General features: G+C 45.1%; 1 protein-coding gene across 1 annotated transcript in view; it reads left to right on the plus strand.

The window, feature by feature from the left end:
• The window catches only part of Fam198b (family with sequence similarity 198, member B), a gene marked incomplete in the record, with an annotated part of 42,352 nt that overhangs the window by 1,900 nt on the left and 19,581 nt on the right, over window positions 1-20,871 (plus strand). Inside the window, 2 exon segments of the mRNA XM_013522911.1 lie at window positions 1-663; window positions 13,362-13,576. Of these exon segments, the coding sequence (XP_013378365.1) occupies window positions 1-663; window positions 13,362-13,576 (878 nt within the window).

The following is a 20,871-nucleotide window of genomic DNA, read 5'->3' on the forward strand; positions in this document are numbered from 1 at the left end:
CCGCCGCGGGGCCCCCGCACGGCCGCGAACCCGCGCGGGCCGCCTTCCCCGAGATCCCCCTGGACGGCACCCTGGCCGCTCCGGACTCCCCGGGCAACGCGAGCACGCTGCAGCCCAACGTGGTGTACATCACCCTGCGCGCGCGGCGCAGCAAGCCGGCGCACATCCGCGGCACCGTGAGGCCCAAGCGCAGGAAGAAGCACGCGGCGGCGGCCTGGGCGGGCGCTGGCCGCGGGGTCCCCGTGGGAACACCCTTACAGCAGCAGGCTGAGGCGCAGGGAGCGGGCCCCGCCGAGGCCGGGGTGCGGGGGGCTGGGGGGCCCCGTCCAGGCCGCCTCCAGCTGCCCGCGGCCAGGGAGAGCAGCATCAGGCTGTACAGCGCGCGCGCGCCCTCGTGGCTGAGCGGAGACGACATCCGCAGCCTGCGCCTGCTGGCCGACGCCGCGGGGTCCCTGCAGCCCGAGTCCCCCGCGCTCAGCGGGGCGCGCCTGCTGCTTCTGGGGGACCCCTCGGACGGCGCCCCGCCCCGCTGCGGCCCCAGCCCCTGCGCACTGCTCAAGCAGCCCCTGGACATGAGCGAGGTGTTTGCCTTCCACCTGGACAGGATCCTGGGGCTCAACAGGACGCTGCCCTCGGCGAGCAGGAAATCCGAGTTCACCCCAGGTAACCCTCCTGCGCTTGGTGATTTCGCAGCTGTTGGGGAGGATCCGGGCTCTTTCTCTCCTCTCCTTCACTCTGTCTCTAAATGATTTCTCTCCACCCACGCCTCCCATTTGAACTGAGCCGCAGTGGAGCGTCTTCCCACAGCCGGGCGTTTGCTGTTTTCCCAGCCTGGGAAGGCGAGAGCAAGCCTGCGCCGCGCCGCCTGCGTGCGCTCCGCTCCCAGGGCTTGTTACGTCCGGTTAAAGCCGTGGCATGTGCGCGGGAGAGGGGAGGCCAGGGTGGGCGCGAAGAGCGTGCTGAGCGGCAAGCGTGTCATTCTAGGTTCCGACGCAAGTGGAAGTGGGAGTTAGTTCTCAGGAAGCTTTCAAAAACGGGAGCGAATTACCTTTCTCCAGCAGATGGAACCTTTTTAGAAGGCCCAGCACCAGAACCAGGGAGAGCCAACCTGTCCACTAACTGTTCTCCCCAGTGGATTTAAACCCTTCATACACTTAAAAAGAATGCAAATGAGGCAAAAATTGCTGGTGTGTCCAGCGTGTGTACCGACCAGCAGCGTAAGATCGTCCAGCTTCACACCACTGGTGCACGGGCCTCAGGTCCAGGATTCTGTCTTCCTGGGAGTCAGATGCCGCGGGAGGTTCGGGTCCGAAGCCAGGCTCTGCGTCTGTGGTCACACGCTGGCACGTGAAGGGTGTCCTCGCATTGCTGAGCTGGGTCGGGGCTCGAATCCACGGTGGTGCATCAGTCAGTGGCTTTTGTTTGTAGGCGGAATGATCCCAGAAGTTACAACTGGGGAATCCAAGATGGCCCCATAGGCTGCAAGGGAGCTGAAAGAGCTTGGAAACTCAAAAGATAGTCCCTGTGGCCATGAAAGGCTCCCAACAATGGTGCAATGGTGCTTTTCAGGAAGCCAGGGATGCAATGGATTAAACCTCTTGGGAGTACATGAGACTGTAATCTCATTTCCATTGGCTTTGGGTGATAACTTAGTTTTAGAATGGAGAGGCTTTAGTACCAGTGGTTTGCTTGCTGTAGAGTCACCGTGTGTTTTGCAGTTCGTACTCTACCAGGACTGCAGCAATGCCAATTAGATCACACATTTAATCCAGTGTTGGTAGAAACTAAATCTTACTGAATGCATATTACTCAGTAGGCACCGTACCCGTGGATTCATAGAGTCCATGTAGGCGGGGACTCCTGTAAGTCTCATGATGAAGCTCTTGAGGCAGGTTAAAACACTGAGACTTACTCAGGCAAGGTCATTGGCCTCCAGCCCCACACCGGTAGATGGCTCAGCAGGGTTTTGAAAGGAGGCCCAGCAAACTTGGGAACGTACATTATTACTCTTGGATCCGAGTGAGTATGCAGTTTATCACCTAGATTAGGACTCACAGGTGTCAGCGCACAGCCTGGTGGGTACTGGGATGAGAGGCGCAGGTGGAGACTGTTCTGAGCGAGCAGTTTGTCCGATCCCCTTCGTCGTACTCTTTTGTCACTCGTGTTCATGTCTGCAGGTCCCAGAGAAGAGCAGGTGAGTCCTGGATACAAGCTGAGGCGGGGGTCTGTGACCTTTGAGCTTCCCGAGGATGCTCTTAAATGACGCAGGGAGAATAAAGCGGTGCCTGAGCGCTCAGCCTGGTCTGCTGGGTGTGAATTTACGAACTATCTGACCTGAAATGCTGCCTCTGTCCGCCTCAGTTTCCTCAGCTGTGAAATGACACCGCTGCTTGTGGCATGAGGTCATTGTTAGTTTGTAAGTCGGAAACACTTCTTAGCGTAAAGTGAACCTTCCGTAAGTGTTGGCCTTTACCGTCACACGTGAACTGCTGAGTTCACTGAGTTGTTCACAAACCCCTCAAGCCTCGAAGATCGCTTCTGTAAGTGAAAGGTCGATAACTGAAAGTCTGATCTCCTGATTGCCTAATTAAGCTTTTTATTGCCGGGATTCACCTGAGATATACTTATACCTGCGCTTTGACTTTTCGGCGGCTTTGAGAATAATGATTCAATTCGAAGAAGTTTATTAATCCAGCAGGGCCTGAGTGTTCTCTTTGCGTTCATACCCAAGTATCCACGGGAAGAAGTCAGTCGGGTCCTAGTGATGCGGCTCAGGTTGATGAATTAAATTCCTAAGATTTATCTCAAGCAGTGCCAGACCTTCCTTTGTTCTCTCTGATGCTGCTCACACTTAGTTCCTTAAAGACGTGAGTTCAGGCCTGTTTCCTCAAAGCCTGTGAAATGATTCACGTAAAATGGTGGACACACTTCACTATAGAATTCTGGGCACGGTGGTTGGCATAGTGACGCAAAGTACATAAAAGACGAATTCTCGTTGTAGAATAGACACGCTTAGGGTCTCAGTGTCTCTCAGTATCTCATCCTGTTCTTTTTCTGACCTCTCTCTTTTTTCTCCTGATTGCTGTAGAAGTGTGAATTCACCTTCTAAGGACCTCCGAATGTTCCTTTTTTGTTGAAGCTTAGCTGTATTTGACCCTGTGTCTACCCAAGGAAGTGACAGATCTTCTAACTGCCCCGCATCTACTTCTGCCTCGTCCTGTGTTAACATTTAATGTAATGCGTGTTTGTATTATAAGTACTTGCTTAATCATCGTCTTTTTCCCACTCTTCTCTAGGTACATTATTGCAGAGATAATTCTTCTTTATTTAGGGTTTTTTTTTTTGATACTGGGGATTGAACTGGGGCCTTCACATTGAGCTACTGCCCAGACCTTTTTATTTTTTTATTTTGAGACAGTCTCACTAATCCACTGAGTTAGGCAGGCTGGGTTCAAACTTGTGATCCTCTTGCCTCAGCCTCCCGGAGTATTGTGGCCACACATGTGTGCCACAGTGCCCAGCTAATCCCTACATATTTTATTGCCTTACTTTTAGATCTTAGTGGAAACTCTGGCACATAATAGTGCTCAATAAATTTTTTGAATGAATGAAAGAAGGCATTGTTCCCCTGACTGTAAACAGTTTACCTATTTTGCCTCCCAACCTCACTGACAAGTACCGTATTTTTTTTAAAAAGTCTTAAATCCAGGCTAGGATTTCTGCTGGAGTATCTCACCAAAAGTTCACTGTGGCCAGGCATGGTAGCACATGCCTATAATCCCAGCACTGTGGAGACTGAGGCAGGGAGATTGCCACAAATTGGAGGTGAGCCCGGGCTCCATAGTGAGTTCAAAGCCAGCCTGACCTATATAACAAGATCCTGTCTCAAAACAAACAAACAAACAAAACCCAAAACAAAGAGTTCATCATGGAGGTAATGGAAAATGTCCTTGGCAGGTTCCTTATAATGCAATACTGTAATAAGGTCTGTAAGGCTTGCTGTTTCAAGCGTCCTTGTTACCAACATGGTCTGTTCTTACCGTACCATAGTATGATTAGAAAATGGGTTTTCTGAAGGAAGAACAGTGGGATTTAGCTTCGGTATACATTTATCTGATGCTCTGGCTTGGTCCCGGAGTATACCTTTTCCTATCAGGGAGATGACCAAATCCTGTAACTAATCTACCCTAAATATTGTTTCTGCTCTTTGACGTTCAATTAATGTTTATGAGAATAAATTCATACCTAGTGCAAGGAAGGCAGCCAGTCTATGTTGCATATTGCATGTAGCTATTTGGGTCATCTCAGTCAATCTTTCCAAGAATTTTATCCAGTAGATAGTTTTTCAGGGGCTGGGGATTTAGCTCAGTGGCAAAGCACCTGCCTGGCAAGCACCTGCCTGGCAAGCACAAGGTCGTGAGTTCAATTCCTGGTACCGGAAGAAAAACAGTAGATAGTTTTTCACCTCAGTTGCTCAAGGCTATGCAAGGGCTGTGAATGAGGTCTTGCGTCTTATCAGGAATTCAGTCTGTCTCTTTCTTTGTCTTTTCCTGATTTCCAAGGCCTTCCTCTTTTTGTCAATCTGCTTCCCTCTGCAAATCCTCAAAGCGGCCACCAGTGTGTATCCTTCCATCGTCACAGCCGATGGACGGGCGCAGCTAGTGATGTAACAGCGCACGGTGACTGACACAAGTCTGCACAGATGCGGGCTACGGTCGCCTTTCCTTCAGGGAGAGGACTTCGCCTGTAGCGGAGAGTCACTGAATGTTACTGAACACCAGACTCCAAGCTGCTGTGAGAGACGTGCTTGACAACAGCTTCACCCAAGGGGAGACGATGTATCATGTGTGCCCGGGACACTTCCAAAAGCTTTCTTTTTTTAATGCAAAACTCCAGTAGTTAAGATTGCCCCCCTTCTCCCCTCTTTCTTCCTTCCCTTTCCTTTTTTTCCCCCCAGGACTGGACATTGAACCCAGAGCCTTCACACTAAGCTACATCCCCAGACCTGTTTATTTTTTATTTTTGATAGTCTTGCTAAGTGGCACAGGCTGGGTTTGAACTCATGCTCCTCCTGCCTCAGCCTCCCAGAGTGCTGAGATTACAGGTGTGGGCCACCACTCCCGGATTAAACTGCTTTTCTTGTTTCCGTAAGCGACCATAGGTGTGTGTGACTGAACATGCTGGTTTATCTTCTGCCTGGCCTTGTGAGACTCTCAGTTCATTACAAAAACCTGCAGACCCCGGACAGTGTTGAGGTACCTAGACGACCTTTCAGAGCAGATTGTTTTGAAGTACTTATCTAGGCTGAGCACAGACCTGACTGAGTCCCTGTAAAAGTTGAGCAAGGAGGAAGAGAAGCTGGCCTTCGATTTAGCAGCTTCGCCAAAGCCTCCCTCCTCGCCCACGCACAGGGAAGTGAAGGACTCTCCAGGGACCCCGCTTTGGTAGCATTTAGCACCGTACTACTTTTCATTCCCAGCAAGGAAGATGCATTATGCATGCTTTATTTTTAGGATGCCGCTTTATGGCCACAGAGCTGTCATACTGAATTAAGGTAGCCGAGCTCCGGGAGTTCTGTGTGGCGGGCTGCTTCCGTGACAAACTGCAGCCCCTGCACGCTTCCATTTAAATTCATTGTAGATCCCAGGTTGCTCGCTGCTTCCAGCCCGGACTGCCTCTGCTTATTATGGGCTGGAGATGTGTGCTGTGTGTTTCTCGCTGTCTGCTCAAGTTCCTTTGGGCTCTGAACTCGGGATGAGCTGAGTGGTCACAGCAGCCGGAGGGCAGCCTTGTTCGCAGGCAGGGACAGTGTCCTTGGGCTGGGGAGTGTCCAGAATACTCCCATGCCCCACCACTTCGAAGCCTCCTCGAAATCCCTGACAGACGGACCAGCTTTCTTAAAACATGTATTTGGGTGTGTCCTGCCATGTTTTATTTTTGACCATGTTTTATTATTTTGGGGCTTGGAAGCATATTGTGCTCCTGATCAGAGAAGCCCCAAGCTCTTTTCTTAGCAGTCAGATCTCAGGGTCAGCTGAATGCTTCCATTCTCAGCAGCGGACAGAAGTCTCCTGAGCTCGGCCCTAAGCAGTGCTCCCTGTGCTGTTGGCTCAGGACAAATCTTCAGACACAGAGGAGCCGGCACTACTCCCCCACGGCCTCTGGAATTTGTCCTTTGGCTCCCACAGGACAGAGGGACAAGTGGTTGCCAGGGCAATCGCAGTGCTCGGGCTGGGCGTGTCTGACTCCTCCAGGCTCTGTGCCCTTCTCAGGACCACGTTTATCTCTGCTCCTTTGACAGATATGCACTGAGCACTGCCCGCCCTGTGCCAGCCACTCCCGCGTCCTGGGTTGCACCAGGGAGCAAGGGAGTGCAGAGCCTGCTCCCTCATGGGGCTCTTGCTAGCGCTCACTGTGTGAGTTCAGTGGCCTGGGGATTTCTTTGTGTGTGTGTGATACTGGTGCTGGGATTGAACCCAAGGCGTCTACATTAAACTACATCTCCATCCTACTTTATTTTGGCACAGAGTCTTGTTAAGTTGCTCAGGCTGGGCACAAACTTGAGATCCTCCTGCCTCTGCCTTCCACAATGCTGGCACTGCAGGCAGAGCTCTGGAGAGGATCTTATTCCCACTGATTTCTGGATTGGCTTCGTGTCTCCTGAGACCTCTCCCCATGATTGACTGTGCTGCAGATCTGGAATGGTCTATGGACCACACAGATGCGAGAGGGACTAGATAGCTTCCTCCCTCAGTTAATGGGCAGATGTTATAATTTTGGCTCAAGGAAGTTGTAATCAATTCAGTGCATTGACATTTACTTTTGTTTTTTTTTTTTTGGCACCGGGAATGGTGCTCAGGACCTCGCACTTGCCAGGGAGGTGCTGAGCCACCGAGCTACATCCCCGGCTTGACATTGACTTCTAATTGGCTTGAGAGTCTGACCTAGGGCTGGAGAAAACCATGCAGTCTCTCTTTCCGTCGGCCTGTGGGGAAGGAGGAGGCAGCACAGAGTCCACCAGGCGGAATTCTGATGCCGTGCTTGCGGCAGTGTGATCTGCGGTGGCTGCCTAACCTCTCTGGGGCCCACTTTTCAATCTTTTCATTAGATGGTGGTGAAATGACGATGGTGGTCACAGCACTTGCCTTAAACTTGTCCTGAGAACAGAGTGGATGTGGACATACACTTTTTTTTTGTCTTTTTGAGATAGGGTGTTGCTATGCAGTTCAGGTTGGCCTTGAGCTCACTTTGTAGTCCAGGCTGGTCTTGAACTAGCAATGATCTTCCTGCCTCAGCCTCCCGAGTGCTGGGATTACAGACATGCTCTACTATGCCCGGCTGGACACCATCTTACAGCAGCACCTGGCACAGATGGATAGTCTTAAACGTTACCTTTTGTTTGATTCAGGTCCTCTGCTGATTTAACGCTTTGTGACATGTTTCTTTAGATTTTCTTAATTTTGTAAAATGTGGATTGATGCTTGCTTCCACCAAATAAATGGCACTTAAAATTTTGATTTGAAGAAAGTTTCTGGGATCTTTAGCAGACGATAAGAATATCGTCCTTTGATATCCACAGCAGCCCAAGAAGCTTTCCTGTTCTGCATGCCTCTACCAACACTTACCTGTCCTCTTTTTAGGTAATAGTGATTGAATAACTTGTTGCTGTTTTAATTTGCCTGGAAATCTATTTCTCAGTTAGACCTTTACATCGGGCAATCTATAGATGGGGAATTGATAGATTCTTGCCTTCCCACCCCCATTTACAGAATCATTTGGTCGTATGTAGCTGTTTGCTTTTTGCATCGGACAGTGCTGTTTGGGTGTTTCCTGGGCTCTCGCACAGGCCTGCCAGGTAATTTAGAAGGTGTCCCTTCCTTGTTCGGGAACTCAGCCGGCAGTCCCGGTGGCAGAAGACTTGCCGCAGGGACCGCATGCCCGCTTGTGGTGCCAGGAGCAGCGACTCTGGACTCCTTGCTCCACCTCACCAGCTCTCAGCTGCCTTCCGGCACAGGTTCTCCTGGGAACCCCGGGCTCTGACCGCCTTCCTGGGGCACGGTGTGCCTCAGTCTCTTGGTTTTATGCCCAGAGCTCTGTCTTTACTTGGGTTCCTTACTTGTTCAATTCAAAACATTCATTTCAGGCAAACAAACCTATGTGTCTGCTGGTCTGCTCGTACTAACTCCAAGCTCACGGCGGCTCCGATCTGGCTGGGACTGGGATCGCCTCATCCCTCCGCTTTCAGTGGACCTTGACCTGAATCCTTTCTGTCTCAACTCAGGAACCAAGTAGGTTCAGATAGGAAAGGGCACTTGTAAATACTTGTTTAATGAATAAGTGAATTCACAACACCCTAAATCTTGAGCAAATGTAAAATTTCCTCTAATCCTTCAAAATCACTTCTGCCTGACAGCTGTCACAAGTCTTGCATTCTTGTTCTGACCTCCCTCGTGCTTGCTAACTTGTTCACATTCACCACCTTCAAGCCAAGAGAGAGCCTCCGCCTTTTCACTTCAGTCTAATATTTCTTAACTGCTCTTATCGCGCTGTAATAGGTGCTGTAGGAAATGTGGTGATTAACACCTAGGCACCTGCTGCAGTGTCACTGCGCGGTGTCTACATCAAGTGCCTTGTGCCCTGGGCGCCCATGGCATTAAGGTTTCCATCGTCACAATGTCCGCAGATGTGATGGAGCCCAGCACAGTCTGTTTGCTCACACAGATGCTCCACAACTTGGCTGCCTTTGATTTCCACAGGGGGTTTGTAGAGTTGCTCTTAGGACTATCACTTCCTTTTTGTCTTGTTCACAAAGATTCTTGGAACCTGACCCATGTGATAGAAAGGACTTGTGATTTCTGAGCTCGGGACATTTTTACTTGCTTTGACTCAGGGACAAATGCAGACGAACATTCACAACTCCAGCAAGCACGCTCAGCGTTCACCTGGGGTTCAACAGAACCAGTCAGCCAGTGCTCAAAGTGAAGGGCGTTTCATAAATCCAGGCAGAGGGGCTGTGTAGAGCATTCATTCCTGGTTAATTTGCATGTTCATCTTTTCCGAAGAATGTCTTCTTTTTGCTTTTGAATGAGAAACGACTTGGGAGAACAATCAAAATTCAGGGGAGATAGTCAGAGACCAGAAAAAAGAAGTTTTGCTGGCAAGCCTCATTTTTCAGACAGCCATGTAACCTTTAATTCACATGAACACCCACGTATCTTTTAAAACCTGCTTTCTCACCACCCTGACAGTTAGAATTTTATCTCCTCACTGTTAAGATTTCTCTGGAGAGCACAGAACTGCATCATCTTGACAAACCCGCGTGCGGAGCGATAAATGAACCTCCGCCCCCAGACCCTTGAGGGGAAGTTGCTTGAACTAGTCCCCTGTCTTCAAAGGCTATTTTTCCGTCATCACTTCAGGTCGATCAAAGTTCATTCAGTTCTTGTGAAGGCCACACTTTAGAGGAAGTGGAATTCTCCTGGTGGCGGCGGCGCTCGCCGCTCCGAGCTGGGCAGCACTGCTGACTCTGATGAGTCCCTGGAGACCCACAGGCACTGATGTGCAGTGGGAAGGCCGGCAAGGGTGCGGAGGACCCGGGCACCACCCCTGGGCTGAGGGTTGCCGCTCGCCCCTCTCCTTTTCTTTCTGTTCTCTGGAAGTCCGTTCGCTGAGGGGGAGGAGCTTCTCTCAGGGCTGGAAAGAGTGTTTCTCTGTGGCAGTCAGCATTTAAAATAATTTACATGGGAATGGCTGTGGAGAAAAGCACAGGAAAGTAACCGAAAACCAGATATTCCTGTTAGCCCAACATCTTTGACAGTTTGAGAAAAACTCTTCCGGTGCCAATATAGAGAATGTATCATTCAAGGAGTTTTGTGAGGGCTGGGGGTGTAGCTCAGTGGTGCAGAACTTCCTGGCATATACAAGATCCTGGATCCCATCCCTAGCTCTGAAAATCTGAGAGGAGAATCGAAGATCTAAAGTAGAGAAAAGGTAAATGAAATGCAGTAAACTTAGGGGCTCATAAAGTAGTCAAGATGGTTCAATCTCAGTATTTATTATGTAAACTAAAAACTGGGTTTTAAATTTTTAAATGGCTGAAAAAAATCATCCTACCAGGAGACTTGATAATCCTGAAATCCCAGCTTCGGTGTTCATAACACGGTTTTGCTGGAATAGTCATGATCAGTGTGTCCTCTTGAGGTGTGGCTGCTTTCCTGGCCCAGTGAGGTGAAGTGGGGCGGGGATACAGCTGAGTGACTGCAAATGGAGACTGTATGGTTCTTGCAGCCTAAAATGTTTTTGACCGCCCTCTGCAAGGTTTGCTAGAGGAGGACATCAAAATCACAGCGGTTGCTACTTAAAATATTTAATTACTGCATAAATGTTTATGTTACAATACTTAGTGAAGCGGTTATGATGATCCCTAAGGAAATACGAGATGATCCCGAATAGTTTTACTTTCTTTGCTTAATTTATGTTTATTTCCCTGGTAGAAATGTAAGCTCCATGAAAGCAAACATATTTGACATATATTTATGTATGTATTTAGCTTCAGGTTCTAGAACAGTGCTTGACATGAAGTAGTTGCTTAGTGAACAATAAAAGTCGGCTGAAGACTGATAAATTATGAGATTGCATAACATACAGTATTATACAGTCCTTAGAAAACATTTCTGGGGCACGCATTCACATTAGACACCAAGATGAGAGTTATGTTTTTAGTTTTTCCTGTCTTTCATTGACTAATGCATCAAACATGAAAATTTGACATATTAGTGGAGTACCACGTGATGTTTTAGTACACATATATGTTGTGTAACGTTTAAATCACATTAAACTATCCCATCTGCCATTACACAATAGGTGACTATAGCTAACAGTTATGTACCATATATTTTTTAAAAAACTAGAAGAAAAAATTCTGAATGTTTTCACTATAAAGAAATGATAAAATTTGAAGAGAAAATTTTCAATGCTTAATCTCATTTAATCTTAATAAATAAAGTTTGTGGAGATACACTGGACTGCATTTTACACAAGAGGCAAGCAAGATTTAGAAAGGTTGTAGAACTGGTCTGGCATGGCAAAACTGAGAGCAACATGACTAGTTTTCAAGAGATCTTGGGTTCCGGAGTCTGGGCTTTAACTACAAGCTACTCATTTCCTAAAGTTCTAAAATCCATTTGTATATTCCAATGACAATAAAAGTTACACAGAAATAATGGAGGTAAACAAGAGCAACTATGGGTTATAGATGAAGTTAATTTTCTTAGCTATACATTTTATTCCACATTTCCTAAAAGAAGGAGATTTACCTTTACAATAAAAACAAATGTTTCTAAGGGAAGGGGAAGATAGGCTAGAAGTTTTTGATTGTTTATGCAGATCAGTTCGTTGTTCTCAGAGGGCTTGTGTGAATTGCTGTGGAAAGTGCTGTCTGATATTGACTTGTGTAGCTGAAGTTCAGTATTAGCTTTCAGCTCCCTTTGAATGCCTCTTCTCCCTGGGAATGCAAAGAACGCTCTGTGTGTAACTTCGGCACAAAGACTCTGACCAACAGAGCTTCTTGGTGGTTGTCTTGATCCTTCAGAGCTTCGCGTCTTTGGAAGCTGTGGTTCTATTCGTATTTTTAAAAATTTATTTATTTTATTTATTTATTTATTTTGTCTTTTTGAGATAGGGTCTCACTATGCAGTTCAGGCTGGCCTCCAACTCACTATGTAACCCAAGCTGTCCTCGAACTCACAGCAGTTCTCCTGCTTGAGTCTCCCGAGTGCTGGAATTACAGGTGTGCACCACACGCCCAGCAAGTTTCTGTTCATATTTGGGGGCACTTGCCTAAACCTGTCTCCTACTGCATGATGCTCTGATTTTACTGGAAATTTATTCTCCTTTTATTTAACTGGCCCTGTATTTGGGGTATCAATGTTCAACACGATCTTATATCCAAGGAAATGATTAGGTCCCAGGTGCCCCAAATCATTTAATAAAGTAAAAGGAAATAGAAAGAGAAGAGATAAAGTTATAAATAAAATTCTCCAGCGATGGCTCCTGTGTTTCTTCCTCTCTCTTCCTTGTCAGGGCCTGTCGACGGCTGTGGAAAATTTTGTATAATACAAAGGACTTTCTGCACACCTTGAGCTAACTTCCAAGGCCAAAGAGAAAGCAGTTTTTCTTCTGAATAAAGCAAAACACAGTGGTTAAAATAATTAAGTGATGCCGTTAAAATTATTGAAGTGAGGGCAATACCACCTTCAACAATGTTTATGAAGATGATTGTTTTCTGTAGGTCAGAGCTCCACAGGAAAGCAGGTAATTAAGGTGGTGAAATGAGAGTTCACAAAAAACTGAAGAAAGTTAAAGACTGAGAATATTTGAGGCTATTTAAAGGGGTTTTAAAAATTCCCCAGACATGTCTGAACATTCCAGCCATAATTATTTCTGAGGCCTCTGTTGTTCAGGCCTGTGAAGACCGAGTTAAGTGTACCTTTTCTCTTTTCCTAGAGCATCACACTAACTCTGAGTTATAAGTAAAGGTCTCCACCTTTGTCTTCCTGTAACTTTATTTGGCAGAAGTAAATGATATTATTGGTGAGTAAAGCATCCTTGCACTCACAAGAAATGATACCTGGCTGAATACACTTGGTGATTCTGGTGTAGATAAATGATCCATTACCAAGAGCGTGGTTGGGCATGCATGCTTTCTATAAAAAAATTTTAGAAAACACTTTTTTTTTTTTTTTACTGGGAATTGAACTCAGGACCTTGCACTTGGCAGCCAGGCACTATGCCCTGAGCTATATCTCTAGCCCAAAACACTCTTTTTCTTTTCTTTCTTTGGACATTATAGTGACACCTGTAAACCTTGAAATTTTACTTTTGAAATTTATGACTTCTAAAAATTCTCTTTCTTCCTGACATTGTGCTATGGCCTCAGAAAATCAGACAGTTGTTATTACAACCAGAGCAGTTCCACTCAGACATTAAATAGACAATTAAAAATGTCTGCGTTCTTTCCTTTTTTGTGGTGGCTGCTTTTAGAAGTGGAGTAAAACCACATTACCCAGAGGACGTTGTTATTGGTGGTCAGTAGCCTATTCCTGCCACATCTACAAAGTATCTTGTTTAAAAATATTTTCACTGTCTAGCAATAACTTTCCACTCTGTAAGATTTATAATAGGAAGCATCACTGAGGTATAAAACTATTAAAGCTTCAGAAGATAGAGGGACCCTGACATAGGGTCTGATCCACTTGTGGCGATGAGCAGGTAAGCAAAGCTAGAAAGAGCGTGTGACCTACCCCAGGGCACATCTGGTCAGCGCACAGTGTACTGAGAACGAGCTTGTTCTGCTTCCACAGATGGTCGCCCTTGTCCTGTCATTCTCTGGGACTCATCTCTAGCTCCGGCCAGTAATGACACCCATTCTTCGGTTCAGCTCACCTGGGGAGCTTATCAGCACTCACTGAGGCAGAAGTGCTGGCTGCATGGTCGGGTGCCCAAACCTGAATGGGGCTGCACTGACGTCCACCACCATGAGTGGTCCAAGATGGCGCTCTTCGATTTCCTGCTGCAGGTACGTTTAGCCCATAAGTAAGTAGTCAAAGAGACCGAATTAGGTAAGTCTGACTCCAAGGCGTTTTCAGCGCTGGAGCTTTTATGGAGTCAGAGTTCAAGTTCTGTAATTCTGGATTTGGCAAATGTTGTGTGCACATTATAAAATCTTAGCTTTTTTTAGGAAGGAGTCATAAATATCCTTTAGTCTTTTTATTAGTTTCTGAAGGAGTGATTTGCTGGCCGTCCTGCAATAGTTTAGCAGTTTATTGAGCTCTGAGGGATTGTCTTGCCCCATTTGGGAGGTGAATAAACCCAGGGTTGGTGAGGTTAAGTATCTTCTCCAAGTTCTCAAAAATTCTAGGAGCTGGAGCTGGGACTCCCAGGGACCTGTTGATTGTAAATGTTTGTCTTTTTTCCCACGCCTTCCCTGGGGCTTAGGGGTCATTTGGCTGCACAGTTTACAGCCACATTTCCTTTGTTTTTGTTCCAGTGTGTGGTGGGTTTCTTGCAAATTTTTCATTAAGGAGAATCATACGTGTTGACCATCTATGTGGTTAGGTGACTGTTGATGTTTTTTACACTTCTTAGAGCTCTTTTCTCCAGCCTATAAAGAGGTCATGACTCTTCCCACCTCTTCATTCTCGTTACTGTCTTTCACGCCCCTCATTTTAGAAAAACTATGTTAATATCTTCTAGAAACGTAGGTCTGTTTTATGGCATCTGCAGAATTCTCCCCTTTGGTTAGTTCTCTTGGGTGTGTGTGACTAGAAGGGAAGAAGTAGAGAGAGACAAAGACGCAGGGAGAAAACCAGTTTGTACAGAGCCACAGCCTGGAAACCACAGCCTGTTGAAAAAAGAGGGTGATTTCTGGTGTCAGCAGTGTGGGGTGACCAGTCTAGATGGGGGTGGGGAGGGGCCTTGCGATGGAATCGCCAATACCGCCTCTGTGGAAGGTGTTCAGCTGTGAGGGTGGAGCTGATCTCAGGTCCTGCAGAGGCACTAACTCATTCTTGAGAGCAGGCGCCTTCTTTTCACTTTATATGTAGAGAAACTGAGGCACAGAGAGGTTGCTATCAAGAGGATGAAGATTTTGAGATTATTCCTTTCTTGCAAGCTAACAAGGCAGTCTGACATACAGGATGAAAGATGCTAGCACAAGACACAAAACTCCTGGGTCAGAAACGTATGATTTATTACTCAGGGAAGGGCAGGTGGTATGAGCCTCATATACCCTTGACCTTCTAGTTCCACTGGGGTGATCAGCAGTGGCCTGGTGATCAGCAAATGCTTCAGATAATGTGTTTGTCTCACTGATGAAGAGCCCTAAGCCATGGGAACCCTCAGTCTTATAGGGGACTAACTTGCAGCTTACCCACGTTTACCTTGGAGTGACACACAGTCACTATCATCTTGGTCAGGAAACAGTTCTGCTCTCTGTTCAAGTGAGGGAACCACTCTATATTTTCCAAAGCTCTTTGCTGTACTAACATCCTTAAAAATAAGCGCAGAATAAAGGCTTAGTGGTAGGTAGAGCACTTGCCTAGCATGGGTGAGGCCCTGGATTTGGTCTGCAGCACAATTAAACAATCAGTACATCGATAAAAATAAACTGAAAAACAGAACTTGATACGAGATGCACAGAAATGCTGTGGAGGATTGGCTCTGAACAGTTACCTAGCTTGTTCAGGGTTACATGACCAGAAAGTTCCTAGACAAAGGTGTCAGTAAGTCTGGCTAACTCTAGAGTCAGCATATTTAACCATTACTGTAAAACATGTTATCCCTTGGTTAATGAAACAAATTAGGATGATAAAATAAAGGAATGAAATGAAGAATGAATTAAGAGTCCTGGGATTTGGCAGGGAAACAAGCTCACCAGGAAGTCACATGTTGGGGGAATGGTCAGCAGAGATGCTGAAGTTCTCAAGGACAGTGCGTGGCTTGACAGAGAAGACCTGTGTGAATTTGGCAGTGAAGTCTTTGGAAAAGGAGTGACCTTGAGGTTTGAGTTGATGGGCATAAGAAGTAACCTGTAATGGATAGAGGGCAAACACTTTCACAATGGCTGTGAGCTTTAATTCTGATCTTCTTAAGTAAATCTCCTTCCACCTTACTTAGGCTTTCTTTTGAGGGATGCTCCAACTACTGATCAACCAAAGAAATATATTTATGCAATAGCTACTGTATATTATACAATAGAAAGAGCCACAAGAGTGAAAAGGTAATATAGGATGATTATACCCCCCAGTGTACTCCATTTTTTTCTTTTTACCTTTCAGTTGAGAAAATATATGAAACAAAAGATAGATCCCTATAAGAATGACTGGCTAAATGTGTAAGTTCTAATTGTTTTGAGGTGAAAGGGAGGAGAACACTTTGGCATAATATAGATAGTAGAGAGGGAAGAGTTTGAGGAAAATCATAGCCTGTACAAGACAGGATGAGAAACTGCATGCAGGAGAATATGGAATTGGTAATGTTCATCTCTTATTTAAGACATCCTAAGTATATCATCCAGTGCAGAGATTTCGTCTAAGGGAGTAGTGGCACTTCTGCCTCTAAGAAATGTGGAACATAAAGGCAGAGGCCTGTTCTCCCAAGATGTGTGCTTCCTTTGTAACTCTTCTCCATTACCCTGACCGAGCAAGGACAAATTCCACACGAGCCATCCTCCTCCTATTGTGCAATTTTATAATTTCATGAATAAGGTACAGAAGTGCTTGTTTCCCCCTTCTTCCTAACTGTGGAAAGTACAAAAGACCATGAATGTTTTTAATGGTCTTATGGAGGATGATGGGTTCTTGTTTATATTTTTCAGTTTTTCATTATGAGACAGAAAACATCATATTTTCCAATATTTATTTTATTTTCAGTGAAGTGCTTTTTCAAATCACTGCCATTTTCACTGCTTTTCTAAAAAAAAAACTTTCTCTAGTTGATTGATAAAACCAGTTTTTATATCGTGAAAATTAATCTTTAGCAATTCATATGTGTATGTTAGTCAGCATTCCGTAACTATAACAAATACCTGAGAAAACCACCTGATGAAGATAAAAAGGTTTACTTTGGCTCACAGTTTTAACGGTTGCAGTCCATGATTGTTTGGCCTCATTGCTTTGGGGCAGCAGAGAGGCAGAGCAGGCATAAGTGTGGGGCTGAGCAAAGGAGGAAGCACAGGAGAGAAAGAGGAAGTGATTGCAATTCCACAGATCTCACTGGCTGGAGACCACACCCTGGGCCCACCTCTTCAAACTCCCACCTCCTCCCTATTGCGGCACCCAGGGAACAGAGCCTTCAGTGCATGGGTCTCCACAGACCCAAATTATAGCTATGACTCAAATAATAGTAATAATAACAATAATACTTTTTATGAATTTTTTGGATTTTTTAAATTCTGTTTATACTAGATTGGCTCCAGAGGAATTTTATACTCTTAAATAAGATCACATATTAATTGGTTCCCTAACTTCCTATATTTAGCATCATAAAATGTTTATAGACAGATGTAAACTGGAAAAATGTTTATTATACAAATAAATAAACAGACATTTCAGGCTATTTCAGGCTATTTTCATGAGTATCATAGTAGTTATTCTTTCTACAACAGTCTCATCAACTGCATTGAAAAAGTTACTTTAAAGTATCAAATATTCCTTATTTAAATGGTATTCAGGGGATTTATTCCATGGATTTTTGGAAACAATCGTAGACAAGTTACGCCTGGAGCACACTGACCTAACTTGCTCTGTGATACTTGGGCAAAGGCAAGGGAATACAGAACCCAATTGTTAATTTTCTGTATATACCATCCCTTCTGTTTCACCCAGTTAACAAATCTACATTCACAAAGGCAATGCCATTTACCAGCTCTGCAAACTGTGAAGGGGGCACAAGCCATCTTTTATTCTTGGGGCATGGGGGTCCAAGCTGCACAGGTCGAAAGTCAGCACCATTAGGACAACAAAGAGAAGTATTCTAGAGAGCCTGAGTTTCCCAGATTTGCTCAAATTTCTCTCAAAAGATTATGTGAAACAACAGGAGTGAACTCAGAATGTAGAGAACTTGCTTTCTGACCTAAGAGATGCTATAATAGAATGGTAGCGAGTGAGCCGTCCGATCCCACCTGCAAAATGTGAGTCCCAGCTTTATCGATGAGAGCATTTTAACCTGGGGAAGCTGCTTGGTTTCTTCATCTGTAAAATAGTACAATTTCAGTGCATATACAGAAGGCTAGAATTAGACATTTTTGTGTCTATATAAGCATTTAGAATGACGTCTGGTATACAATGTTGTTAGTGGTACTTATTAATTAAGTAAATTGATCATCTGGATATAGGAGTAGAAGTAAATAAGAATCAAGTAATCTATTTTATCATTCATTTTACTGATCAAATTGCATGTCATCATGAACTAATTTCATTGCTGTGTGTTCTTACAGACTTTTGTGCTTGTCCTGTGGTCCTAGGCTATTAAAGTTTAGTTATTTTTGACTGGTCTGTCTCCCTTGATGAGCTGTGAATGTCTCAAAGCCAGGTCCTTGTCTTACTTCACTTTGTTGTCTTTCTGTTAGCAGGAGAACGCCTGCAAATGTCACAGGTGCTTAGGGCATTGGTTTTTGATTAAAAAACTATCCAGTTATATTAACATGTTAAATTCAAAGTCTCAAGTTAGAACTGCTGAAAGTAAAGGCAGAAAAGTGTACTTGTAATATAGAAATAGCTAATTTTATTTAAAAAGCAATGACAAAATTAGAAAGGAAAAGAATTGAATGAGTAGGAAATGGTCTTATTCTATGATGGAGTCAGTTGCACGTTTAAATTTTCCAGGAATAGCTACTGACTCAGTGAGAAGTTCACGTATTTTTACACAGAGAGGAGCGACAGAGCTGAGCCTTGGGAGATGCTCCAGTCACTCACAGTGACCCAGAATTGCACGTTTCTTCCTACTTGAAATTCACAGATATTTCTGCCCTCCTATCTGTTTGAAATACTGAGCAGGTTTGCTGCTGGTGATAAAAAGTTCAACTGGAACAGTCTCTCTGGCTTCAGGAGTTGCACAGTTTGGGATAAGAGGCAGGTGATCACAGCACAACACAGCAAGTGCTGTAACTGAGCTTAAAGTCCCGCGGAAAGAAGTAAGGCCCAGCAATTCTTGGAATCAGAGGTTAGAGAGTGTGACATTTAACCTAGGGGTGGAAGAACCTGCTGAAGTCAAGTGAGAACAAGAGGCGGGCGGAGAGTGAGAGAGAAGGATTTTGGTGAAGGGCTGAGAAATGTGAAAAAGTTCACTGAATGGAAAAGTGATCCTCAGAGAAACTCCCTGTTTCCTAAAGGTAGTTTCCCCTCAGACGTCTGTGAATAATCAGCCACAGTATGAACAGCTAGACCTTCTCCCCGGGAATCGTCTCTCTTCAGTCAGCTCTTCCCTCCTGTTTACCTGGCTGCTAAAGAAATGTCTCTGGAATGTGATGAATTCCACTGAAAGGCATTAGTCTTCCACCTATTTCCTCCTCCTCTGATCCTGTGGGTGTTTTCTTCCTCACTTAAATGGTGTGCTAAAAGTAAAACTTCCAACCAACCGTCTTCTAAATAAGAGAGAACTTAATACTTTCTGCCAAGATGTTACTAATTTTTTTAGGAACATTCTGTGTGCTAAGCAAAGGGAGATTCTGACTGTGATCCCCTTGGTGGACTCCGAGGGTCTCCGAAGCGTCCCTTCCCCTTTTTCTTAATGCATAGTCGTCAAGAGTCTCACCTAGGGCTCCGAGAAGCTAGGGAGGAAAAACTCTCAGGCAGGTGCCTGACAGCGAGCGGCACAGTGCTCCAGAGTTCCAGACCTGGGTCTTGGGGTCAGCTTTATTGTTCTACAGGATTGGAACATTACCAATGTAAATGACCACTCTCCATGTATTTGTTGGTTAAGTCCAAGCAAGTGAATGTTATAGTTTTCCATTTATTTGGCAGCACACACGAAGGATGATCTTGACCCTAAGTAGCAAAGAATGTCTGGGTCTGGCTTTGGTCATACCAGTTAGCATGATAATTGGCTGGGATCAGGCGAGCAAAGCTTGTCAAGGATCACAGTTTAGAGAACAATGCATTTCTGCTTTTTATTGTCTGTTGAGATATATTTCCAGTTCCTTTGAATGGAGAGGATCAAAGTGATTCTCTTGGTTAGCAGGAGTCACTTGCTAACGTACAGGTTTTGGGGAATGTGTGCTTTTAGGCACTAAAAATGGTGAACACCCAATCTTTGCAGGAATGGGTGTGCCAAGCACTGAAATGTCTTGCAGTTATTATAGAATTTTAATTGTGTGAAGATGTTCAACTTTTGTCGTAAGTAAAATTGAAGAGAAATTACTTCAGTCTTGATGATGTGACTTAGGACAATTAATGGTACCACTTAGCAAGACAAGGATGTTACCTTATTTAACGGGGCCTCCGAGGACTTCAGAAATTATCACGAAATACCGCAATTTCATCCCGCTGAGTGCCGCTCACAACGGGCACGTACACGTGTTTATTTCTTCTTTGTGTGTCGGTGTGTAGATGCAGGGGGCACGATGTCCAGGAGGAGGACAGATTACTTCTGAATACAAGAAACAGAGATTTTTGTGCAGGGAAAAGGACAAGTGGAATGGCTGACCCATGGCTGGAAGCTGTTTTTATTAAAGAAGGAAGTGGGCTATTCTAATATTAGTTCGGAAAAGACTGCCTTACTTGTATGGAATCATTTCATTATAGGAAATGTAACTGATGACACGTCGTTTTTAAATAAGTCATCACATTTGAGGAGAAAGTGCGATGCATAATTTCTACGCGTGTACAGCTAGAAATTTTGCTTTAAATAGCAAGTGGTCCCTTGAGTTTTCAACCCTGATGTCTGGAAGCAAATCTGTCCCTCTGTCTGTCCCAGAAAGCTTTGCCCTCCTGACTTATCTATCAGCATTCATGGCGTTACTATTTTTAAACCCGCTGGGCTAAACACTTTGAATCACCTTTTTATCCTCCTTAGTACTTAAGAGTCCAGAAGCCACAGACTTTGACAGCTCCTCAGAATCGCTCCTATTCCTTTCTCCTTTTCAGTCTCATTAATGCTGTCTTAGCAGGCAGGACTCATCAGTGTAGTTCCGGATGCAGAAGAGGTTCCGAGCTGAGCTCCTTGTCTGTAGCTTTCCTTTTTAATATTTAATAGTAAGTGTGTGCGGTACAGTGTTTACACTTATTGTGGGCAGTTGGTACGTGTACTGCAGTCTTCCCTTTTCAATCAGATTGTTGCTTTAGAAAAAAAGCTCTGAGGATTTCCATCTGATTG

The sequence above is a fragment of the Chinchilla lanigera genome, unplaced genomic scaffold (genome assembly GCF_000276665.1).
Source record: "Chinchilla lanigera isolate Chin_1 unplaced genomic scaffold, ChiLan1.0 scaffold00070, whole genome shotgun sequence".
In the NCBI taxonomy this organism is placed as follows: Eukaryota; Metazoa; Chordata; class Mammalia; order Rodentia; family Chinchillidae; genus Chinchilla; species Chinchilla lanigera.